The sequence below is a fragment of the Erithacus rubecula genome, assembly GCF_903797595.1.
Source record: "Erithacus rubecula genome assembly, chromosome: 1".
Classification (NCBI taxonomy): domain Eukaryota; kingdom Metazoa; phylum Chordata; class Aves; order Passeriformes; family Muscicapidae; genus Erithacus; species Erithacus rubecula.
Genome location: NC_136658.1, coordinates 95,399,967 through 95,426,317, shown reverse-complemented (window position 1 = coordinate 95,426,317; position 26,351 = coordinate 95,399,967). Strand labels below are relative to the sequence as shown.

Sequence of the window (26,351 nt, the reverse complement as noted above, 5' to 3'; positions counted from 1 at the left end):
AACAAAAGATTTTGGAAACTGTTCATGTCATGTGCAAAAGCTCTACCATATCACTGGTCTCAGGGACTGTTATTTATGTGTCAAGGACTATACAGTGACTTCATTTTTTCTGGAAACACAGGTTAAATAATTCCAAAAGCAATCAAGACATTAAAATACTTACTATGTGACTGATTCCAGTTTCAGCCATGTCAAATACCACTGTCAATGGCTTTCCATGATCTCTCTTGGCATAATGTTCTAACCAAAAAGCAACCAGTTTCTTTTTGTCAAGTTGTTGTTTAGGATCTTTTGTATGATGTTTCACTTTGAACCAAACTTGGACAAAAACACAAACACAGAAGTTGAAAGGAAAGATCCAAGCAAACAGAAAACATCATGCAAATAATTACAGAGGATGCACTGAAATATATTAAGACCTCTGAATTTGTATTTTACATTTGTCCTGATTTTGTGACCATTAAACAGCCAGAAAAACAACAGCACACCTTATCACAAACCCCACACTTCTCACATTTTTTAACTATAACTTTTTAGAAATTGAAAACACAAAGAATTACATCCCAGAAGAAAGAATAAAGGGGAAAAAAAAATCACTTTTTGTATATTTAAATACTATTTATCTGGACAAGCATTTCATAATTTAAAATTAAATCACATGGTCTTCAGCCAATATTATGTTCAGCACATAGTCTAAGTATATAAAATTAATGCTTCCTTTTCTGCTTAGGTTTCCTATAGCAGTTGATGTATTTTGAAAAACTATTTATACACACATTAAAAATTATATAAAAAGCAACAGATCTTTCTAAAATAAAATATTCCAGGAGGTGAGCAACACTGTATAAATGAAAGCCTAGCATATATTCTCCTGGAATTAAGAAAAAAAAAAAAAAAAAAAAAAAAAGTCATAGAGAGACTTCATAGAGAGACTTGTTTTTCCATGGGGAAAAAAAACAAAACAGAAGAACAAACCCACAAGCATTATTCAAAGTAAAAGACCATAAAATGTCTGAAATCAAGTACTGATTATGCAATAAGTGAGAAAAGAAATATTCAGGGCAGTAATGCAAAGACTGGCTTTCATTTTTTCTACCTTTACAGTATCAAAGTTAGACAAGCCCAAATATAACTTTAGATATGCTCAATATTCTTCTCCCTGAAACTTTAAATTTGTAGTAAAAACCAGATTTCTTCTCCACGTCTTTTACTTCCAATTGCAGAACTGAATTAAAAAGTATGATTTCATGTAAAGAAACAAATGTTTTTAAATACATCATGTTTGCTAGACTGTGTATTTCAAGATTAAATTCAAACACAGAACATACATTAAACTATTACACTCTTGTTTAAGACAGTGACCACATCACTAAGCCTGTCAGAGGCAGGCCCATGGTGTGATTCTGTGCAGGGTCAGGAGTTGGACTCCATCATCCTGCTGGGTCCCTTCCAACTCAGTGGATTCTACAATAAATAAAATATTTATTACCCAGTTACCTTTTAAAGTAAAAATAGTAGTCAATAGATACCTATGTCTGTTCTTAAAATGCTTATTTTACAAGATGATAAAATGGTGGAAACAAAATAATGATCAAAAGACTGAAAATAATCTATTCTGTGCAACTTACATAACTTATAGCCCTCTTTATCGTATCCATGCAGAAACAGAGCACCAATTTCAAATAACCATTTTGGAAGGACAGATTCTGACAAGTCTGAAAAACCAAGTGAAATATTATTTCAGTAATCATACTAATAATCACATTATAACTGAATAAAAGTCACTAAAAAATGCAAAAGTTTAGCAAAAAAAACCCCAAAAACATTTTATAAGCCACTCTCCAGGAAATTTATTAAACTAATGCAAATATTGAGATAATTTCAAATCATTACTATCTTCTTCTCATGCCATAGAATAGGGTGTATTTATGAACTAAGAATAATTTTAAAAAACCTACATAGGAAAATGCTGCAAATGTTTATTTTTTTAATATTTGAAGCCTCCCCCATCATCCTCTATTATTTAATTCAGTGTCAAGACCTGTAGACAGAGTTCACTTTCAAAATATTTTCACAGCACAAAAATAAGATATCCTTTATTTGATGTAGCAGACCAGTGCTATTATAATGAACAAGAGCTCTGTTTGTTGTGGGGTTTTTTGTTATTTGCCTTTCTTTTCAGATGATGCAGAGACAAAACAACAGATAGCTGCCTTCCTTCCTTCCTTCCTTCCTTCCTTCCTTCCTTCCTTCCTTCCTTCCTTCCTTCCTTCCTTCCTTCCTTCCTTCCTTCCTTCCTTCCTTCCTTCCTTCCTTCCTTCCTTCCTTCCTTCCTTCCTTCCTTCCTTCCTTCCTTCCTTCCTTCCTTCCTTCCTTCCTCTCAAACACCCTTTCAATAGACATGGAACCACAACAAAACAGACACTACTGGTCAACATGAAAAGCAAAACTTTTTCTCTTTTTTCCTTTTCTTGAAAGTTCTTGCTCAGGTCTCTGTGGTACTTGCAAACCTTTTTAATGAGGCTTTTAATGAAGCAATATATAGAGGTCAGTGGTGGTTCAATAAGAAAGCAACACACACCTTCAAAATCACTGCATAACACAGCTTACCATTAACTGTGTATTCTTTCCTCCACTGAAAGCTTTCATCAATCATCTTTAAAGTATCGTCCACAACATCGTGACGCCAGATCAAGTAGTTTTCAACCCATTTATCATCTTGCTGAAGTCTTTCCACATCTCTAGAATCATATTTATCTGATTTATCTAGAAAATAAATAAGTTAGTGTCTATAGCATTTGCTACAAAAACGTGAAGAGATTTGTCAAGCATCTACTTGGTACATAAGATTTCTCTTGTAGTTTCAAATTTAAGCAAACAAAGCACAGCATGATAAATTAATGAAAAACATCTATCTGCTGCAATGATATTCAGAGACACTATGAGATAACTCTGACTAGAAAAATATTTTCTGTGATCTTTACACAAAGAAAAAACAAGGTTCATTTGGGACAGGTGTAATTTTCCTAAAACCAGTAATTTAATTAATTCTGTAATTAACATGATTTAGTATACAGTCTTATAGTCTGTGTACTGAAGAATGTATATATTAAACATCACAAGTACATGCTTGAGTTCTCAAACTTATAGGTATCAGCAAGTTAGACCATAAAATGTCTGACAACAAATACAAAAGTCATGGTTTTGAGCACACACTACACATAATTGCACTAAACAAAATTTCCTTCTTAAAAAAAAAAATAAAATCACAGTTTATACTTGTTGCAAATTGTTACTCTACCCAATAAAAACTTCATGTAACTCTAGGGTAGCACAAAAGCCCCCAAGGCTTCTTGTATCACATTAGCAACACAGTAATAGGCTTACATGCTTCTGGAAGTACTTTAGATGAAACAAGACTTGCTGATTCTCAGGGGGTTTTTATTTTTAAACAGGAAAGCAAAACACAAATGCTAAGTGGACCTATTTCTACTGTAGATATGCTCAAACAAAAGCTCAGTTTTTAGATCAATGGTACTCTGTCTGAGAAATTGGTAAAAATAGAATGTAAATTAAGAGCCCATAATAGAAACAGACTTCTGAAAGCAATAGACATTGATGCACATTTCTGCTAACTACTAAAACAAACATAAATTTTTAAGCTATTCACTAAATTAATGATTACCAACATTACCATTAAAACTGTTAATAAAAGAGATTTAATTTTCACATACTGGAATGACTATTCCTCTATCAACAGCAATAAACTGCTTACAGAGCCATTTACAAATATCTAGAACTGTGACAGGATAGCTTGGGAATGTGTATTTCAGTCAGAAAACTCTGAGGAAGGAGTTAAGAAAAAAGCACCATTAAACTCTGCTTGTTTTACTGGCCTACATACAAAAAACATGATCTATTTTACTTGGCTTTCAATTTATACCCTATTATAAATTAGTCAGTGTAACTGTAAGAATATATCAATTTAAACGTGTCCATTCACTAAATTATAGTTGCAGTCCCCAATGCATCTCTTCACATCTGCTTCTCACATCATCTACCATGTTCCCTTCTTCATTAGGCTTCAAATTTCTCCTTCCCTTGATCCTACTCCACTGCTTTACTTTGTTCCTTAGATAACCCTAGAATTTAATCCCATTTTTCTTAATCCTAGTCCCCTACTTTCTTCTCTGCCCAAAAGCCTTAATCCACTAAAATCTTTTTAACTGTTGAAGTCCCTTTTCTCATTATTTTAATACTTGCACTGGACAATTTATTTCTTACATTCTGACTAAGTCCAGTGAAGTGATCCCTCAGCATCAGACTGAAATGTTTAACTTCTCTGTGGCTCTAGTGGAACTACAGATGAATTGCAAAAATCCAGGGCATGAAATTTAGTAGTCTCAACTGCTCATCTGAAATTTGGAGCTTCCCCCAATGATTTAGGAAGTTTTGTTTGAGAAAAGCTAACAGCACTTATTTTCAAGTTAACTACTTCACCTTGGTTTAATAATGTCTAACACATACTGGCTTCCAGCTATGAGTGACTGCAGTTAATCAATCAAGTACTTTGCTGAGATCACTCCCACATGTATCTCATATAAATAAGGGATTAGGGTACTGTGTAATTAAAGAGAAAATCCACCACCAGGTAAAAACTAACAGCTAACATTTCACACCACTTTCTGAGGCTCTCTCCTCTCAGTATCTGTTTAAGAGCACAGCTGTCAAAATGAGAGAATTGTGCACCTTGTATCAAACTGTAATTTAAATCCATTGACATACCTATACATAGAACAATCCTCAGAACACATTTCTCAGCCACTAACAAGTTTTCCCACTGAACTCAGTGAATATTTTTAAAAAAATAGACATTTAACTTTGTGAGTATTTTAAGAAAATGAAAGTGAAAGAGAAACAGAAAATGTTTAATCCAAACTTTCAACATCAATGGAAAGCAAGCTGCATTCAGAGATAAGGATAGTTGAAAAAGTATCTTTCCCTCTCTTCTGCAACTAAATTCTCAACAAGGCACATGTAACCTGAATTTACATGTATGTTACAATACACCCTAAACCCAGGGGAAAAAACTAGTCAACTTCTGCATCCACAAGCACTTGCAGAATGCCAGCATTTGAATCAGGTTAGTTTAAGACTGACAGAACAGTACTTAATACTGTATGACTTTTACCCAATTGATCCAATTCTTGCTACAAAATAAGTAAAATTTGGAATGAGAATATGAATCCAAAAGAAAGTTGTTTTATGTCACACACAAAAAGCAGAATGATACAAAATTGATGGAGTCCTTCCAAGAACCCAGTGTGATTGAAAATGTGTCAGTTCAGAGGAGGAATTCCTCTTCAAATCTGTACATGTCTCATAATTCTACAGACATCAGAAAACTTGTTTTTGAAATATCCTGTGAAATAATCAGAATGTTTCTAATTTTAAATCACTTATGGAACATTTGAGTGTAGTCACTGTATTATTAGAAACTTATGGAATTAAGTAAGAATTAGTTGAAAGAAAATAAGACCTGTGGGACTTTCAACACAATTTAAATAATTCCAGAAAAACAACAAACAGGCCAAAAGAGAAACAGTATTTGAGGGGCATCCATATGGAATTTCAGGTGGAACTATAAACTGAAGTAACTTACCTCTGATAATTTCTAAACCTACCCATTTAGATACCTGTAACCATACACTAATGCTCTTCTCAAAGGAAAATTAGGTGCTTGCTTCTTCACACTTGTCACTGTCACACTAAGTTTAGTGACACCCTCAGGTCAGGAAAAGAGACATCTCTGTAATTAAGTACATAATAAACAGAATTTCATAAGGTATTTGGAACACACATCACTCACCCCAAAGGTAACACAAGGTACAGCACTACCAGCTGTTTCTGTTCAGAAAGAGCTACTGAAAGCCACTTGTGTAGCCAGTGCCAGACTTCTGTACAACATTTCATAGTCCAGAGGCTTGGAAACATGGTTGCTCCCCCAGTCCAACACACTCAAATCTTTCTGTACCATAGAATAGTTCCATGGAAGAGGCAAAACTGGGATGCTGAAATATTTTCCATTGATCCAGGAAACTGTAGAAACTAATCAAGACTCAGATCCAAAAAAGCAAGAAAATGCATAATCTGACAAATTATAAATTACACATAAGGGGGTGACAGTAGTAAGGAGATGTGGCCATTATTATTCCTTTTTATTCTTTTAGCTGTAAGTTCTCCAGGAAAATTTGAGCAAGCAAAACTGACTGTGTATTCAACCTTATTTTGAAAACAATTGGTTAAAGTCACTTTTATTTTCCCATTGAGCATTTGAGGTTAAGAGAAAAGACTAAAAGAAGACAAAGTTCTGTTTGAACAGTAACTTCTTATATTACTTGCCTTCCTTTTTTTTTTTTTTTTTGCTTTACTGAGGACTTCCATGTTCCTGTTCTTTCCATGAGCACATTCTACCCTTTTATTAGTTGTCTTCTTCAAGCTGAGAAGCTTCCAGTGAAACTGTATCACTTAATTACTGTTTCAACATAAAGGATCCTCTATAACACCAGACTACAGCTCTGAAAACAGCTGCAGTTACGCAAAACTAAATGCACAGAGATTTCACTGCAATACTTTCAACTAGAAGATTTCATTAAGTTCTCCAAGGCACAAATTGTAAAATCCCTTCTCTTTACGTCACTCTTTTTTTTTCAATGTCATCTAATTACCATGCCAGGAGGCCCTGGAGCAGGTCCAGTGCAAAGAAGATTAAGGAGCACCTCTCTTATGAGAACAGGCTGAGGGAGCTGGGCCAGTTCAGCCTCGAGAAGAGATGACTGAGAGGAGACCTCAGTGTCTGTCAGTACGTGCAGGGAGGTGCCAGAGGATGGGCCCAGGCTCTGCCCAGTGGTGCCCAGCAGCAGCACAAGAGGTAGTGGCAAAGACTGGTGCACAGGAAGTTCCTCCTGAGTATGAGGAAGAACTTCTTCACTGTGGGTGACTGAGCCCTGCAACAGATGGCCCAGAGGGGGAGTGGAGTCACCCAAGGACTGTCTGCATGCAAACCTGTGCCCTGTGCTCCAGGATGACCCTGCCTGAACAGGCTGGACCAGACAAGCCACTATGGTCCCTTCCAACATGACCCATTCCATGATTACCAGGAGAACAGTGCTGTGCTTTCTCCTAGTGTTCATGCTTTAAGAAAAGTAATACAAGTTTAAGACTATTCAGCAGGAATATAGAAGAATAACTACAGGACTCAAAACCAGGCAGCACAGCTGTGTCACACACTAAATCCAGAGAAGTTCAAAATTAAAAACCTGAATGACCCCTCCCTTCAGAAAAAACTCTTCTCTAGAAAGGCAGTGTTACAGAACAAGCCATACATAAAGCTAAGTAGGGACAGCAACGATAGAGGAAAAACCCAAAAACTTCATTATACGAAGTAGAAAAAAACAAGCAACTTAGAAGAGTATGTCAAGTGTTACATTAGACAAAGAGACTCAATTTAACTACTGTTTTAAAGATATTCCAGCCAAGAATTTCTGATCTAAAATAGCCACAATCATTTCTCTGACTTTGGCTACAAGGAGAAACCCTTTTTAATTAGCTGTTGATGCCAAACATTAAGCTAAGCACTGCAACAATTCAGGTATGTGCCTTCAGTGGCTGGATGAACAAGACTAGAAACAATTAAGGTCAGCAGCCATAAAGGGACAGGGATGAAGAAAAGACCCAACATTATTTTCATCCAAGAAAGAATTATTTCAGTAACCTCAAGCAGCAATAGACAAAATATCTACCTCCACAAACTGAGAGAAAAACTTCTAGCAAAGCTGAACACTGTCAGTGACAAAAAAGACTACTTTCAATAAAAAGCTGAATCATCAATGTTACAGAGATTTTTATGAAAGTATGCTTCCCATCTTATCCTTTCACCAGTCTCAGCCTGAAAGTCAAGAACCAGGAAAACAAACTTTTCAGAACATAAGACATATGTTATGTTTGAAGAACATTATTTTTTGAGTCTCCTACTATAGTCTTATCACTGATTTTTAAGATGTCCCATATGTTTAAAAATTTATTTGAAATCAGCCCATATGATTAACAAAACACCTTTGCTACTGGCTTAAAGAAGGTCATGAGGAAATTTAATCCTTTACATTGGAAGGATGGGAAATGTCTCTTGCAAAATCTTTTTTGAAAATTAAGATTTGCCTAAAGGAGAAAGGAAAAGCATGTAAATGGAGAAGGCCAAGAAATAACAGGCAATTAGAAACAGCTAATATACAAAATGAAATGTGAAGAAAACTAGTTTACTGGAAAAGTCTAACAAGACTAGATTGCAAATAATTTCCACTGTAACATTAAAAGAGAAATTAATAGCCCAGAAATAAAAGATAATTTTAGAAATCCTCTAAGGAATGGAAATTTACTGTAGAAAAAGACATGCTTGTTTGCTAGAAATCATTGTTAGTGCCAGTCAGTGCTAGAAAAAAAACAACAAACCCTTTTGTTTTCATTGTTCCTTTCACCAGTAAAATCATTTACATCATCAACGCTCAAAAAGAATCCAAATAGGCAAAACAAAATTTAGGCCCAAAACCAGTGAAGACAAAGAGCTGTCTGCCTACCACATCAGATTAGTCTATTGGACTAACAGGACACCTATTGGAAATAAACCTTTAAAATACAAGGGTTTCATTATTGGGACATACATTCCTCCCAAGGACTGAAGTTGTCTTTAGAACCTGGCTATAAAGCTAACTGAGGAGAAAAAAAAAAATCACCACAATATTTCAATTAATAATAAATACTGCTTTGCAGAGAAAACCAACAGTGGCCAAGCTTTCCTTCTACAACATTTCAATGGCCAAATTAGCTGAACAACTTCAGCAAGAAAGTTCTCTTGCAAACTTTGGGAAAATGGACCAGTAAGGTTCTCTGACACTTTTACACTGTATCTGACAACCTAAAGCATTTTCTGATTTGAATGAAACAAGTGTATAATTCAAAAAAACAGATTTATGGTGCTTTCATTTGCTGAACAGAACTCTTCCCACCCAACTTTGAAAATTATCAAGCCACAGCATATTATTATAATAATTATAATACAAGTGGGAATATTTGACATTTCTGAACCAGCTACATAGTTTTGTGATTCTACTTTAATCTAAAAATTGTATTCTGCCAATAAATAATTTCAATGAAAAAGTAGGATTTCAAAGACACTCTAAATTTTCATTTCATAACAAAAGTAAACATTACTGTAAGGACATCACAGCATGTTTGATCATTACTAATTCTTCCAGCATGAAGAGGGGTAGGAAGGAAACTAATAACTATGAGTTGCAGAATACTGAAGAACCATTTCATCTTTGATGATCAGAATCACTATGTTTCTAGAATAACCAGTTACATTGTTTTCCTCAGAGGGAAAGCAAAATAGTGGCAGCTGCAACCTCCAGAAAAAAAAAAACAAAAAACAAAAAAAAAAAAAAAAAACAAAGCAAAACAAACTGCCTGAAAACTTTTCTCCAACTTTAACACCTGTAGTTCACCCAGATATGGAATAAAGTCTGCTCTGCAGAGGCAAACAGTTCTGTTTAGTTCTGTTTAGCTCACTAAACTTTAGTTCAGTTTAGGATCAGTGTCTTGGTGTAGCCTGACAGCATCCATAGTTTTGAAAATAAACTAAAATTCCTGGGTATGAAGCAATCATTTGTACCTTTACACCCCCAAGTCACAGGTTTGAGGGTGTCTGCATACATAAAACCCCACATTCCTTTGATTAAGAAGCATAAAAGAACACATTTTAGAATAAACACAGTAAATGCTGACAGACCAGTATAAAATTAAAATCCTGTGGTTTTCACTCTTGATTGTGGTCATGAAAACATTAATTTGCTTGTGGCATTCCTAAATTTGTGGCAGCGTCTTAGGAACACAAACTCAAAAAAGTCTTAATCCTATTTTCTTGAAAGGGCCAAGAGCCTGAAACCATGACCCAAAAATGGGCTTACTGAGAAAGTGTTCAAAATACTGCAAACAGGATTATAGTTTACCTTGCAACAGTATTCAGTTATTTTAATGGCTGTATCAACCAGCCCAATAGAAACATCATTACAACTAGAGAAACTCATGCAATTTCAAGATTTTAAGCAGCAGATCAACTGAAAGAGCAACACCCATTTTCCACAGCCATTGTCCCAGAGCAGTTCTAGGCTTCCTGAAATAATTATTTATGAGTGTGACTCTAGGATAATAGAACACAAAGTAAGTTGAATCACCTACCATATGAAAATACACAATAATTGAAAACATTAAGGGGCAGAAAAATTTAGAATTTAAGATGAGCCTTCACTCACTCAAGCCTGAGCTTTACAGAGATATCTTTCTTCACTTAGAAATATCAAATGGTAAAATAAGCTCTCTCTACTTCAAGACTTGCTAATAAATTTTGTCATCAGGAATAAAGGTCATCTCTAACCAAGGCCAAAGTAGTCTCCTTTATGAAAGTTAGCAGAGTAAACATATAAGACAAAGTTGTACCACCCTTAAGGCCTTCAAAGTTTTCCAAAAGCATGTTCCAGCCCATTACAGTGAAGCCAATGAAGAAGCATGTAACCTTTTCATAAAAGTGACAGATAGCAAGGTAACCTCAATAATTCTGATCAGAATCGTCAAAGTGAGGCATTAATTTGCAGAACTGAGACTGATATTAAAGGAGATGCAGGCAATTACTGGACTTTTACTGTATTTGCATTTAAAATTGCATAGAAGTACGTTTTTAGTAGAAAGTCTCTAGATAGTCACAATGAAATATACTGTTTACTGCAATTGTTAGCATACTCTACATTCCTGCAGCACAAGCAATGCAAATCAACCTTGAAATAAAAGGAAGCCACTACAGGCTTACCCCAGTCTTCCCTCTCTCCCCTGGGCATCCCCAGCATCTCCCAGCCTTTATTTAAAAGTCTAAATGTAGCTGCACTTAAGAACGAGTTGGACATGCAGCATGATCTTAATTATGCCCTGCATGAATTTCAATTGCAAGTTACTCCAGAAAAACAACTCTTTGATAAACTCACGAGGTCAGAATGCCACCCTTCCACCTTCCCTGACATGTTTTACGTCCAAAGAACACCAAGCACAGCAATGTCCCAGTCCACACTCTCCAGCCAACCAAACACACCTGCAGAGAAAAGGACCGAGAGCTCTGCCCAACACACCCTGCAGCCCAGGATAGAGACCCAGCAGACCGAGAGCCAGCACAGAAACCTGCTGTGCACTGCACCCTTCCACGGCTTCAGACACCCCAAGAGCACCAGGGAAGCTCAGGCTGGACATTAGGAAGAAGTTCTTTACACTAAGAGTGATTAGATGTTCGAAGGGGCTGCGCAGGGAGGCGGCAGAGTCACCGTCCCTGGAGGTGTTTAAGGAGAGACTGAAAGTGGCACTCAGTGCCGAGGGCAGGCTGACAGGTTCAGCCACAGGTTGGCCTCGATGATCTCGGAGGCCTTTTCCGACCCAGTCGATTCTGTGAACAGGCACAGGCGCTCCCAGGTTCGGGAAAGCGGGATACCCGGCCCCCGAGAGGAAAAGCGACAGGGGACAAGCCCCAGAGCCGGCACCCACCGCTCCCAGCTCACCTGGCAGGAACTCCGCCTCGAAACGCCGCCGGGTCTCGCTTATCAGCGCCGCCTTGTCCTGTCGCTGCTGAAGGGAAACAAGGAACAGGAGGCCCGTGAAAGGAAGGGAAAGGCCGGAGCCCCAGACCCTCACCTGTACGGCAGGGCCCGGCCACCCGTCCCGCCAGACCGCCAACCCCGAGCGGCTGCGGGCGGCGGCTGGGGAGAGGACACCGGGCAGGGGAGCAAGAGGGGAGCAAGAAGGAAGGAAGGCGGCAGGAAGACAGCAGTGAGGGAACAGAGGCACAGGGACTCACCTCAGCCATGATCCAGCGGGTCCGCCCGCGCCGCCCGCACTGAGGCGGCTCCGGCAGCGCGAGGAGCGGCGGGAAAGGGGATGGAGCGGAGCCCGGGGGGCGGGGCCACAGCGAGACCTGCGGCGGAAAGCCCCGCCCCCGCCCCGGCCCCGCCGCGCTCCCGTCATGCTCCCCGCGGCGGGAGCTTCGGAGCGGCCCGGCCGGCCGGGAACGGCGGCGCGACATTACCGGGGACTGAGGGGAGAGACCCAGCTGGGAACGGCGGCGCGGCACTGGCGGGGACTGAGGGGAGAGACCCAGCTGGGAACGGCGGCGCGACACTGCCGGGGACTGAGGGGAGAGGCCCCGCTGGGAACGGCGGCACGGCACTGGCGGGGACTGAGGGGAGAGACCCAGCTGGGAGCGGCGGCACGGCACTGCCGGGGACTGAGGGGACAGACCCTGCCGGGGACTGAGGGGAGAGGCCCCGCTGGGAACGGCGGCGCGACATTACCGGGGACTGAGGGGAGAGGCCCCGCCGAGAAGGGCGGCACGGCACTGGCGGGGACTGAGGGGAGAGGCCCCGCCGGGAAGGGCGGCACGGCGCCGCCGGTCGCTGCCCGTGCCCGCAGCCGGTCTCTGCGCGGGGCCCGGCGGTAACGCGGCCTGAGCCGGGACAGGGCCGTCGCTGCGGAACCCGTAAATCGAAACTCGGTGAGACGGCTGCGGTTCCCTCGGGGTCCCCGGGGCCTTCTCTGGGCAGAGAGGGAGTCTGCTTGGCCGCAAAATCACTGGATGCTTCTTCAGAGAAATTTCTCCTTCGGGGCCTTAGAGTTCTAACAAAATAGCTACTAATGAGCACTAAGCCCAAGAGAAGGCTCTTTAACTTGAGAATTCAAAGCATGGCTACTTTTCGATCTGATCAGTATATTTATGGTGCTGACGTCTTCAATGCAATCACACGAATTGTGAGTATGTTTCTGTTATTTTATATTATGCCGTGCAGCTCTAGATAACCAGAGAATTCATCTTTTGGTAAATAAACGTTTCTGAAATGTTTCTGTTACTTAAATGTCTCAGTACAAAGTTGTTTAACTTTATTACTAATCTGTGAGGTTAAAGCACATACTGGCCTCATTCTTAAATTTTTTTGTATTATTGCTTTGCAGCGCATAGTTATTATTAAGTTGTTCAGTTCAGCTTGTCCCAAAACAATTTAATTTTTTTTCTTACTTGCTTTTGTAGATGGAAAATGTCCAGAAGGGTTACAGTTTCCACAAAGAAATAAGTCTGACAGAAATACAGACACGTATGATTTTCTTGTAGAAAAATACATAAAAATACTTAAAGATAAATCAAGATGCTTCTGAGTGAGCAAGATCAGTTCTTGTCCTACAATGGTGAAGTCCTTGTATTTCAGTTGTCAAAACCAAAGCATTCAGACGAAGCAGATGATAAAACAATAAATTTATGTGTCAGAAGGATGGCATTCAACAGAGACACTAAAGTGTTTGTTCAGAAGTCTTCTGGAGTATTCAGCATGGGAGCCAGTCACTCAAAAATTGAAATGATTTGTTGTAGCTGCACGTCGGATTCCAGAACAGGGATTGTTCTTCCCTGCATTTTGATGAAGCAGAAAAAACGGAACAATGTCAAATACTTTTTATTGCTGCTACACAGTTCAAACCAATTTGAGCCATCCTTTTATTTTAGATTGGATTACGAGCTGAAAGAAGACATCAGGTTGTTTGCTGGCCCATCATTGTTGTGGAGACATGCCAACAAGCTGTTCTACATCTCTTCCAGCACATGCGTGGTTCAAAGTGCTCCTGTTCAGCTCTCTTCTGTGGTGTGGACAGGTGAAATTGTGGGTGAAGGCACTGTTGTCTTAGGGGTGAGAACTGCTTGCCTGCCAGAGACTGAAGATCCAGATGGGTTTTCTGCCTCAGACAGAGCCATCTGGGGTAGTGAGTTCTTTGGATACGCAATTCAAACACAGAAAACCTTGCCTGGCACGTGCTTCATGCCTCATGCTTACAGCAGAGTGGTATCTTCTGTCTACGTCTGCAAGAGTGAGAGATTGAAACAACAGCTTCAAATATCACTCGTTGCCATAACCCACAAGAACCAGCTTATTTGGTTCCAAAATGGTGCCCCTAAAGGTGTTTGTGAGCTTCCTTATGAAAAGCCATGTTCAGTAAAACCAGCTCTAACCAGAAGCAACGATTTGCTATTTGTTGTGTCTTTTGCCTCTGGAAACAGCTGTGTTGTGCAGAGGAGAGGCAGCTTACAGGTACTGGTGGCTTTGAACAGCTCCATTTTACTCTGGTCTTTTTTTTATATATTGCCTTATTATTGTGAAACAAAGATATTCCTCAATGTCAAAGGTATAATGCCTTTAACTGATCTTCAAGTATTACTGTTTCTAAATAAATTTTACAACATTCAGCTGTTCAGCTGTTTGAATACAATGAAATGCTGTCATCTTCAACCTGTAAAGTGGTCTTTAAAGAGAAATGGCTAACTTTTCCCAGAGTTACATAGGCTCTAAATAATGGGGTGCGAGTTAGAGCTTAAAAATTCTAAATATTACTGTATTTCACACAACTGAATAGGCTCCCTCTTAATGGAAAGCAACCTTCACCAAAATGGGATCTCAAATACAAGATTTATTCTAATAAATGTATTTTAAAATCTCTTCTACTGTAGGTGGCTTCCAAATGGCAAAAAGTGAAGTGTGTTCTGGTGGATGATTTTATTAGCTCTGGAAGTGAGCAGCTGTTACTGCTTTTTGAGGATGACTCCAGTACAGATGTGTTAAGTACATTCAAAATAACAGATCTTGGGGAGGTCAACTATGCAGTAAGTTCAGCTTGCCTTTTCTCAGCTACTCAGTCTGTGTTTACTATATTAAGAAAACCTCAACAAATCATTAAAGTATTGATGCAAAGTAAAATTGGATGTGTGCTGTGAAATGCCCTGAAGTTTGAATATATTTCTTACTGTAATCTTAAATTATCTGAAGACATTATTTGGCTTCTATGATTGTATGAATGTTCTGTTGGGAAATTAATGCAGTTGAAAATGCTTCACATAGTTTTGTTTCAATGCTTACCTTTTGGCTAAGAACACTTAATTTAATTAAGGCCATAGTGCTTGTTAATTATCTTCTCATAATTGGGTCTTTCCATTATGTACTATCAAATTCTAATTGCTTTCAGATAATAAGATTTTTCTTTTAAAAGGCATACTGTGGTTCTCCTGGCTTGCTATCTTTCCCCCCAGATTTTTATATAGCTATGTAGTAGCCTGTACCTTACTTTCAGCTTTTGAATTCATTCAGGGTTTTGGTTTTTTTTTTTTTTTTTCCTTTCAGAGTGGTATCAATTATAAACATGATGCTCCTGCTGCAGAAGGATTGCAAGAGAATGGTTTGCTTACTGTCCGAGCCCTTGAAACAAGATTACAGGTTTGTGCTCAACAGTTCTGCCTCCATGTTTTCTATAAATTACTGTTCTGTGTCATTGCATTATCTAAAGGGTGAGGCTAATAAAACTGTTATTATTGAAAAGTGATTCAGGGAAAAGAACAACATGGTTAAGTATTCTTGAATCAGTGGTAGTCTTCCAGTTTTTTTCAGTGGTAGTGTTTCAGTTCTCTGTTGTTATAAGTGCATTTAGGTAATTGTAGAGGTCTAATTTAAATTTAATTAAAAGTTTGAGATAATGTTGAAGCTATCTTATCAGAGCTCCTTAGCAGTCATTTTACTCATGTTTAAATACCAGCTTGAAAGAATTAGAATGTTCACTTCTTTTGCTCCCCATTACATATGTAACGTTCAGGTGATGCAGTGGCAGGTTCCCAGTGAGCATTTGTACAAATTGGTGGTGATGGTTATTTCACCACCTTCTGGTGTTCATGCTTCTGTTATTAGTGGTTTTATAAGGATCATTTTGAAAAGTACTATAGATAAGCTAAAATTTATCCTTCTTTCAACTAGCATCATTTATAAAACAAACTGGGGGAAACTTGCTGGAGTTTCCCACCCAGCATACTCACCAATGTGAGTGCTTTGGCAGTATATGTATTAGCCTACACCAAATGGATAATAATTAACAAATAGGAAGATTATTTAAGGGGAAAAAAAAGCTTTAGGGGAGAGTGTGAATCTAATACTGAGTCATTGATGTGAGGCTATTGTTAGTTTGCTAAGGGTGCTTTAAAGACGAGATATGAGGTAATTATTCCTGTCACTTTCACTTAGTGAAAACTAGGTAGGGTATTGTGACAGTTTTATTTCCAGCCTTTAAAACTGAAACAAATTAATTGGCAATAGTTTACAAGCTAATAAATAAATAAAAGAAGGACATATTATTAAAAGACTGAAAAATAAAAGGCTACTTGAGATCTAATGACAATCAAGATATCTAAAGAGATATTGTGCGTCATCATCCGAACAATAAAAACTGTTTGGAGAACAGTGGACAAAATATTTTTTTCCCTTATAGAAAGCTAAGAAAATAAAAGGTGTATTAGTTTTGAGGATCTCTTGAAGTCCCTTCCAATCATACCTTTTTTAAAGTTTGCATGCTAGGCTTTAAAATGCAGAAGTGCAGTCTTCCAAATGCATCTTTTTCTGTTTCTTCATTTTTTTTTTTCCTTTTTTGACAGTCATATTTTTAAAACTGACTTAAGTGCTGCATTCTTGCCCTACTCATTACATTACTCATTACATTACTCTTCTACAAAACGGAAATTAGTTTCTGTCTCTTATTGGTTGCTCCTTTCACTATTGTAATGAAGGTTGTGCACCCTGACATTGACAGCTGTATGTTCTTTGTTCCATAACTTTGTTCTTTTAATATACCAACTGGTTTCCAGCTGTACAGCTCTGTGAATCTGTGTCAGGATCAAATGAATAATCTGGTTTGCACTTGCTACTGGTTCTGCTGGAAACAAGCCACTGTCTGGATATTCTATCATGCACTGATACAGTTCTTATAGACATAGAATCCTTCCTAAGACTTGACATTTCTGTGCTTTTCGATCTTGTTAATCTCTAATTTTCAAGCAACAACAGTACAAGCACTGTAAGCAGTTGGAAATTTACTGTATTTTAATCCTGTAAATTTTTGAAATTGTCAAGCTGATGAATTTGGAAGTAGGTGCAGATATTTCTTTTTAACATCACTGTTGCTTCCTTGTTGAAATCCCCATTGTTCTGTATTATATTTGCTGAACAGTGAAGTACTCTTGCTGGCTTTTATAATCTAATGTATAATTGAATTTCAAGGATGCTTGTTTTGAAGCAATAGTGCATGAGTTCTGATTAGCTTGGGAATTTTCAAAGGTTGTTTAGTCTTGAAGTGATGCCTCTTGATATTTATCATCAAAATTCAGGTATTCTAGAAATTTGCAATCAAATCAAGTTTTCACAGTCTCCATGGAATCTTGTGTTTTAGAGCAAAATGAAATAGCAGATGCAGCCCTTTTTCATGCTTGTTGCTTAACCCTTGTTTCACATCTGCACAGCTGTTTTCTTAGTCCTGTGAGATCTTTTGGCAATAATGAATTATAGGCCACTGTATAAGTAAGTTGCATTTAAGTTATACACAGTAATGTATATAAACTGCATTTTGGAGGCAGTGAAATAGAAAAATAGATCAGCTTGAGCAATTTTGAATTGTTCTATCTTTATATTTTATACACTATTTTTTGCCTGAATCAAGTCTTTTTCTCCTTTGAGGTTTTTTCTCACTTTAACATGTGTTTTAATGTCTTCTGAAGATGACATCCTTTGGCAGAGTACTGCATTACATTGCAACAGCTGAGGTTACAGGGCTTCTCGTGGTTTTACTTGAAATAAAGAAGTGTCTTTATGTCCACTGGTCTGTTCTCCCCTCTGTTACTTGACAGTTTTGTAAAGACTATAATTCTGGATTTACTCACATCTCTATTGTATTTGGCTTTGCACTGCCTTATTTTTATGTTCAGGTTTATTTTGTCTTCTAAGGTGATCTGGTTTTATTTTCTTAGTTTCACAGCACCAAACTTGTAACTCCTACTGATGCTTGTAGTGTAGTACATCTTGGCATATAGCAGAAAGGATGTGCCTGTCACTTGTGACAGAGGGTTGATGGGGGACACAACTCAGTCTTGGGTTTGCTGTATGGTGGAATTCAGGTCTTTTTCTTGTGTGGCTTTAGGAGGAAAAAGGGTTTGCAAAACCAGATTGGTCAGCAAGCATACAACAGTGAGTGTTGGACCATTTTGACTGCTTCTCTGTCTGTGCTTCCCCATTTGTTTTCTGGTTCTCAATTGTTTATTCAGGAGTTGGCTCCATTGGGAGTAAATGATGTCTTAGTGTTCTGATGACCTAAATTAGGAAGGTATTGTAGACTCCTCTTTGTTCTTAACTCTTCATTTTCATCTCTTGACTCAAGTCTCTCACTGGATTATTGCTTGGAATCTGGTGCTTAGATTCACAGTTTGATAGGTGACAATTTTTTACAGGACTTTTCATGAGAGTTTCATTGGTTTAAATGCCCTTTGCCATTGCAGCTTGAGCAGAGGACATCACTTCACAAGAACTCCTTTTTTATCCAGACTTATAATGGATTTATGTGTTTGGGGGGGATTTTCTAAGGGAATGGGGAAGAGGGAAGTTTGGTTTTGCAGTCCAGGGTTTAGTTTGTTCTCTCCTTGACACCATTGGACTTCCTAGAATCTTGCTTTCCAGATAATAGCTTTTGAGGAGCTTTCTTAAAACCTGAGAAGGTGGCATGCTTATTTTGTTTTTCTTTAATGTTTGGTTTGTGGATTTTTTTGGTTGGTTTGCCTTGGATTTTTTCATTGTGTTTTAAGAGACACAGCCAACATGTGGCTGCTTGCATATTTGTCAACTATTCAATATATTTACTTGACCAGTAATCAATAGAAATCTTGAAAAGAAAATGAAACTGCTATCCATGAAAAAGTGAAGCAGGATTAATAATTAAAGATATCTACAGAAATATATCTGAATATCTATGTAATTTGATTAAGTTTACCTTAATATTTATCTTAAATTTTAGGTTTAATATTGAAAGACCGAGATTCTGACATTCATATTTTAAAAATAGAGTAGCTTGACTTGAATATTTTTTAGAAATCACAAGGTTATTTGTGATTCTTGCATAAAAATGGAAAGGTGAAAAGATATTTTGATAACTTTAATATCCTTTCTTATGTGCAATAGTCTAATGATTATCTTTTACAGGCTGGTTGGACTTCAGTTCGAGAGCTACAGCAGCATTTAGGACTCCAAAAGAGGGTTCTTCTTGAGTCATGCAGAGCATTGATAGATCTTGTTGAAGAAAGAACTCATATTTTACCAAACTCAAAAGAGGTAAAATTCAGGAGATGGGCCAGATCACTTCTGAATTCTGCCAAGCTATTTGTGGAGGGTGCTGTTCTTAATCACTCAGCACTTTCACTGTAGGGGTTGCCACTATCAAAGGTCGTTAATCTGCTTTTTAAGTCTGGTTCATTTTCTTAACTTGCCAATATATGTAATTAGGAATAAATTTAGTTGCTTCTCCTTGAAATTGATGTGCACAATACCTCCTGACAACTGAGTGGTATGGAGGAGTAACCTCTAACAGAGTTAGTGACAAACACAAAGGGAGTGTACAGTTCTAATTGCCTAGATGATATTGAATATCTGTCTGTAATCTCACATTACAAAAAGAGAGTTGTCATAAAATATGTGAGCAAAATTGATTTTATAGTGGGGGCAGAGTGAACTGTGGGCTGAGAAGGTGATAGAGGTTGGGAAAATTTTATTCTAGTACGTTGCTCAAAAGAAACCCAATTTAATTGAAATGGAGTTATCTCCCTTTCAGTTACTGTTGTGATACCTTTCAAGTTTTCTAGGTTTGGGCAACAAAGTATTAAGCAATTAAATGCAATAATATGCATTTTCTAGCACCTTAAATCTTTGGGCAAGTAATTGTGTGACAGGTCAAGATTTTGACATGTGATTTTTACAAGGAGAGGATAGGGTGTACTTATATGATGATATAATGTGTTTTAAGAAAATTCAGTTCTATTTCTTGTAAACAATAAACTAGTTACATATATCTTTCATTTTATATATCTTAAAAGCTCCTCCAGGAGTCACTTGTAGCAAAACACAAAATAATGCAGTATAAAAAGAACCAATATCTCTACTTAATTTATCTAAAAAAACATATTTTTCTGTAAGGAAGGCCTTGTCTCTCTCTGGGATGATGTGGAAAATCCTCCTGATTCTCTTAGCAAAGTGACATCATTGGTGTCTGAAGTCCCGGAGCACTTCACAGGAGAATTGTGGCAGCGTGTTGTGGGTGACAGCCTGGTAGTTGGAGTGAAACTAACAGAATCATTTTATTTGTGAGTATATATACTTATCTAATAATTTCATTGATAGTTTTATAGAAAATAAATATGTTGGTTAAGCTCTGGAGAAAATTTGAACTTCCTCATTTTGATCATCTGTATATAAAATGTTTCAATTGTGCCTTTGTCAGTATTCTTGCTACTGCTTCCTTGCTCTCTAGCACTGCACAGAAAAATACATTATACAGCCAGAAATCAGTTGTGTGAGGATAATTGCAATATTACTGGAGTTTTTTTACAAAAGTTTTCTTTGACAAAAATTATGGCTCTTTATAGTTCATGTTGACATAGCAATGCTAATATCAGTATGTGCTGTTAATAAAGCTTTGTCTTAGTTTAGTTCCTGATGCTTTACTCTTAGCTACTTGCCATTCCTAATTGATTTGCTTCAAGAAGCACAAAAGAAAATATATTAAATTCTTTTACCAACTAATTAATACTTAGCTTTTGAATTGAACTCTTTCTAGTCAAGTATCTAATCAAAATGCTTGCAAAGCTTGTATTTTGTGTAAATTTTGGGGAACAATGAGCCATACAATATTTAAACCTTCAAAATAATTTATTTTTAATCATCTTTAAAATTATTTGTTTATTTTAGTTACTCAGTTCTAGTAGTAAATACTACTTATGTAATTTTCCCTTACAGAGCAGGAACTAGGTTGAAACAGTGTGAAAAAAGGGGATTACATAAAATATAAAATTGCAACGTGAATTGTGTAATGTAAACTTTGGTGGAGTCAGAACTTCTCTTTTGACCCATGTTCCCACAGGCAGTGTAGCTGAGGCTGTGTTAGGCTGAGCTCAAAGAATACTGAGGCCACTGAAAACCATTCAGGTGGTTGTGAGGGAGCTGACCTGTTAGGCCCTCTGGCCATTCTGCTGGAGCTGTGGCTAAATTCTTTCTCAACTGCTAGATTGTTGTAACTTTACAAGAAAGTTGACCTCATCCTCTTGACAGCCTCTCTTAAGATCCACTGAGGCAAAAGGTTGTTTTTTTGCCTTTTTAGTGTTTCTTCTTTAAACTTGCATGATGATGCCTTTGCTTTTTTTTTTTTTTGTTTGTTTGTTTTGTTTTTTTGTTAAAGTGAAATGCTTCATTCCTGTATAACTTCAGAGATCTTCAGCAGATTTTAAAAACCATAAGCAGTCTAGCCCTCTCTCCCATTTTTGGAGTTGAGAAAATATCTGTGGGGAAGCTATTTGTCCCAGGTTACCTGGCAGGCCAGCAGCAGAACTTGGGTCTTCTGAGCTCCCGTTCAGTACTTTGTTCAACAGCCTGTGTTTTTGGGGAAAAGGACTTGCTTTATCTCCAACCCCAACACTGTAATTCTTTACTGATTATTTTTGTGCTTCCTACTAAAGCACAATTGCAGTGATAACATCAATTGCATTATGAAGTGGTGATAATTCTCTATAAAGAAAATTAGACATTCATAAGACATTGACATCTTGAGATTGAGTTGATTGACAGAGTTATATATTCACTGAGAGAGGATCTGGAACAGTAATATTAGGATTTCATTGAAAGAGCCCTGTGTTGAATAAATAAAGTACTTCATACCTTTCAGGAAATTGCTGCATGTTCAAAGTAAAACTATCTTAAACTTTTTATTTTACTCTTCATTCAATTTTGTTTGAATATCTATAAAAATGTAGAGTATCAGAAGAGCTTCTAGTTTTCAAAAGGGCAGAATTGATATTTTCCACAGTTTTTTATTAAAGAGAAAGTAAAATCTTTATAAAATAATCCATAAATGTCATAGAATATCTTTATAGATTACATAGAATTTTCAGCTTTTTCTAGCTGAATTAAACATCTAAATACTTTTGGTTTAAATGAGGCATCTAACTGCTAGAAGCTCTTTGAAAATTCAATCTGCATTTTGAGAAATATGAATACTCAGTTTATGTGAAACAGTCATGTGAAAGATTTAGCCTCTTTGCAAAGTCCATCACTTAATCTGGAATAGTAATGGAATTTATGATAGTCTTAAATGTCTGTATACATCTGCAGGGTTGTGGTTATTTGTCAGAAGGCAAAAATGTGAACTGGGAGTGCAGTCACATTGTATGGATTTTCACAGGTCAATGAATGATATCAGTTTATCTTTAGTGATGGATCAAGACTTCCCTTTGATTTCTCCAATTATCAAGTGTCAAAGTAAAATCATTAAGCTGAACAAAGCCTTCTCAGCATTGGCAATCTCCTCAAGTCAAATTGAGCCTCCTTCAAAAAAGATGAAATTGGACTTGCATAGCAAGAATGATCTGAAAGGAGAGTTTCCTATGAGATCTTCGAGGATTCAGCTGGATGGAGCAAAGACAGTCACTGCTGTCACCAGCCTTTCACCACTCTTGGCATTTCATCGTGTGTGCTGTGTAGTTCTCCTGCATGCCAGCAAGCAAAACCATCAGAATGATAGTTTACAGCAGAGCAAAAAGATTACTGTTCTCTGTGGGAAAATTTTGTTAAATTTGGAAGATACTTCAAATGGCAGATACTCAGTGAAGATGCTAAGAGAAAATAGTTACTGTACAGGTAAATGAATTTATATACTTTGGATTTATAAATATATATATATTTGATTTTTTTATTTACTCTAGGTGATGTCCAGTTAAGTTTCTCTCTGGACATGAGCTTCACAGACCTTTTGGGAATTAAAGCTGAATGAAATAGGAGATGGAACAGTTTTCAAAATGGAAGAAATGTCTAGTTAGTTGCTGTAAGGTTTGGCTAACATTGGTGATGAAGGGTGTCTGGAAAGGATAATTTTGAAGATAAGCTTTAATACAGAATGCTAAAGCCTATTTTATTTTTTTCTATGAATAAGATACTGCAATTAGATACAGGAGGTTTTTTGGCCATAATACTACCTCTTAAGACCACAGTAATTGAAGCTGTTCCTTATCTATATGTGTATTAAGGTAACTTATTTTCATTAATTTTAATATTCCTGATTGAATTGATTTTGAACTGGGCTTTTGCTCAAGCAATAAAATATCCCTTTTATTATTTGCAATGAATTTTAATTTTTCTTCCTTTAATGCTGTGTCACTGTTAAAGCCAACATGTCATCTTCCTGTCACAGGAGGCTATTAATAGCCTTCTTTTGGCAAGGTGATCTTTATCTTAAGAGTTTTCATTAAATTGGTGGTGCACCATTAATCAGCTGTTTTGCATGACAGAAGTAGGGATAAGAATTTAGGTGAGAAGAAAATTGCCAAAAACTGCCTGAAGTCAGGTGAAAATCCTACACAAAAAACTGGGAGTATGAGCCAAGAATTAAAGCTCATTTAATGTATGCAGCACGATCAACATATTGAGTTCAACTACCTTTTTTTTTTACTGTATTTTTTGCAGGTTCCATGCAAGATATACTTGCTGTCCTTGCAGTGTCTGTCAGATTTTCCTTTCAGATTGTGTCTTGTGACTGCACATTGACTCCAGTCAGATCATGGTTACTGGGAGAAATGGAGTGCACCCCATTTAAGGAATGCCAGGACAACATATTCTGTCATAAAGCAGGAAATGTCCATGGTACAATTTTTAATTGGGCCCTGAAAAATCCATTTGAAGGAGTTCTAACAATATTTTGCAGGTAAAATCACTTGAAAAGCACAGCTTATATTGATCTTCTATGCCCCCCCTTTTTTATCTTTTTTTGCTGTTTCTCACTGGTACCATAAGCAGCAGCTGAAATCATAACCAATAGGCTGCAAGTGTATTATGATAGCAATCACCAATAACAGACTGTTTTCAGATCAGAACTATGGCAGAACCTGAACTGAGTTGTTTGATTTTGTACGAGCTGGAACACTGAATTGGAAATAAGTCTAGTCTCCATTAATATCTGCTTGGGTGCTATTCCTTCTCTTCATTTTGCTGCATCATAATTTTATATTTTTTTTTCTTACGTTATTCTTAGTATAATGTGTAATTTGTAATTTTTTTCTTCAATGTGTGCTAATTAAAAAAAAACTTTAAATATTAAATATTTATATATAATATTAAAACAAAAAAATAACCAAACCTCGAACCCCAAGTTAAATTAAATTTAAGTTTATTGCTAGGTTTTTTAGTTTATTATTGCAGTGTAAATGTAATCTCATTTTGTATATGTTTCTGCTATAGTTATTTTCTATCTACCATGATTATGTAAAAAAAATGATCTGAAGTGTCCCACTGAAGTCCTTTTTTATGCAGATTCTTTGACAAATATTTCCTAAGCCAGGTTTAGCAAGTTAGTAATACTGCCATAATTTATGACTTAGCTGGATAAGGCTTATAACATAAAAAGTACTTCTGTAATATTAACAAATATTGCTGTTTTGAAGAGTTCAAGCTAAAAAATAAAAAAGATGTGACTGTTAAGAGTGTATTTTGTGATGAGGTTCAGTCTTTTTCTCAAATTAGTTATTAATTTCTTTTATATAAGGCGAAAGACTGAAATGTTTAAGCAATCAATCAGCAAAATTTTAAAATTTTAAATTTTAATCTCAAGACTTTTGTTTCCTTTTGAAAAGTGATTTTACTTGGTACTATGTACTTTTGATCCCTTTTTCTTAATAGTTACTGAGCCCCATGTTTATGGGCTGTGATTGTATTTTCTGTACCTTTTATTCTTGTGTTTGGATTAATCTTTTATTTGGCTAGGATATTTCTGTGATAGGTGGAAACTACAGAGTATACTTTTTTTGACACCATCATCATTCTATTTTGCAGAAATCTGACTGTCTTGTTCCAGTGCCTTCACAGCCTTACTAGAGCTCTCCCTCCAAGCTGCAGTGTAAAACTCCTGAGATCTGGGAGCAAAGAAGTACTTACTGAGCAGTTAGCACTGGCTCTGGAAAAGGAAATGCTCACCTTGAAGAATTCTCTTTTCTTAAAAGAAACTAAAGCTGAAAACAGCTTGACATGGGAGAATGAGTCTGGCAAGAAAATCAATAATGCTCCTGTGGCTTCTTTACTGGACACTGAGGAGGGAGTCCAGCAATTCAGAAAGAAACTGCAGGATGAGCGGGAAGAGAGTGTGAGAAGTGTGAACCAAACCATGAATGGTGCCCTGTACCAGAAAATTGCTTTGAAAATAGCAGAAGCTCAGCTCAGTTCAGATATGATTGTGTGGAGACTGGCCAAGTCCTAGAAACTATTGACTAAATTTATTTTGAAAAAAAATTTATTAAAGTTATACCATTAAATATTTATATTTTCATGGGTGCTTATACTGCTTTCTATTCTATAGCACTTCTGTGTTGTTTCCACTGATATATAGTGGTATTTTAACTGATGATTATTGGAAGAATTTAATATTAAAGATTGAGTCATTATTTTGTTACAGATTTTTCTAATAATTCCTACTCCAAAATCATAAGTTTTGGACTATAAAAAAACTATTTTTGAAAAAAAATGTGTGTACTCTTTAAAATAGTTTTATTGAACTTGAAAGATGACTCTTTACACATGTAAAATGTAAGCTTTTTTTAGAAATCTTAAATGAGGTTTTAGAAAGGATCTAAGTTATAAAAGCAATTGTAATTAATAATTTGAGTATGGAGTTGAACAAATTCAGAGAAAAGGCAGTTTATCTTCATGATATGTCAAACCTTTTAAATAATATCTAGTGCTACCACTTGAGGAATAAAACTCTATACCTTTCAGCCCTATCTTCTGGAGTCTACCCTCAGCTTTATGGAGCATTTATTGGAGGTGGAGAAACAGATTAGACCTCTTAACCAAATTTCAAGAACTCATGAAGATTCACTGCATAATAAAGCTGCTTCAGGTTTGAGAGGTCCATTTGCACACAATTTAGTGTTGGGGCTAATCTCACTGGTAGGTGCTGGGGGAAACTGTCCTTCCTTGGACCTTAACCTAGCTTCATTGTCAGGAGATTGGCCTGCTCCATCCCAGAGTCAGATGATTGTCTGCTGATGCTGGCTGCTCAGTGGTTTTGGCCTATCTCAAGTAGTTTAAATAATATTGAGCAATGCTTTTATTTTTATTCCT

General features: G+C 37.1%; 2 protein-coding genes across 6 annotated transcripts in view; one reads left to right on the top strand and one right to left on the bottom strand.

Moving 5' to 3' along the window:
- Positions 1–12,043, bottom strand: part of MOSPD2 (motile sperm domain containing 2) — a 32,556-nt gene extending 20,513 nt beyond the window's left edge. Inside the window, exons 1-5 of one of the 2 annotated variants that reach the window (XM_079320520.1) lie at positions 11,948–12,043; positions 11,652–11,718; positions 2,611–2,766; positions 1,629–1,715; positions 164–318 (exon numbers count right to left, since the gene is read on the bottom strand). In XM_079320520.1, coding sequence (XP_079176646.1) covers positions 164–318; positions 1,629–1,715; positions 2,611–2,766; positions 11,652–11,718; positions 11,948–11,956 — 474 coding nt within the window. In that variant the 5' untranslated portion in view covers positions 11,957–12,043. The remainder of the gene's footprint in view (positions 1–163; positions 319–1,628; positions 1,716–2,610; positions 2,767–11,651; positions 11,719–11,947) is intronic. The other variant, XM_079320521.1, reaches the window with a different exon arrangement.
- A 44-nt stretch (positions 12,044–12,087) lies between these two features.
- Positions 12,088–25,682, top strand: FANCB (FA complementation group B). Of its 4 annotated transcripts, none has more exons than XM_079305116.1 (9): positions 12,088–12,312; positions 13,172–14,219; positions 14,636–14,788; positions 15,303–15,395; positions 19,185–19,313; positions 20,172–20,338; positions 22,429–22,883; positions 23,706–23,943; positions 25,068–25,682. In XM_079305116.1, exons 2-9 carry the CDS (start codon positions 13,287–13,289, stop codon positions 25,486–25,488), a joined length of 2,589 nt encoding a protein of 862 aa, XP_079161242.1. In that variant the 5' UTR covers positions 12,088–12,312; positions 13,172–13,286; the 3' UTR covers positions 25,489–25,682. The 4 variants fall into 4 exon arrangements, with proteins under 4 accessions (XP_079161242.1, XP_079161245.1, XP_079161244.1 ...); XM_079305119.1 differs by having other exon boundaries at positions 12,136–12,481; XM_079305118.1 differs by lacking the exon at positions 12,088–12,312 and adding an exon at positions 12,579–12,894.
- Positions 25,683–26,351: the final 669 nt, after the last annotated feature.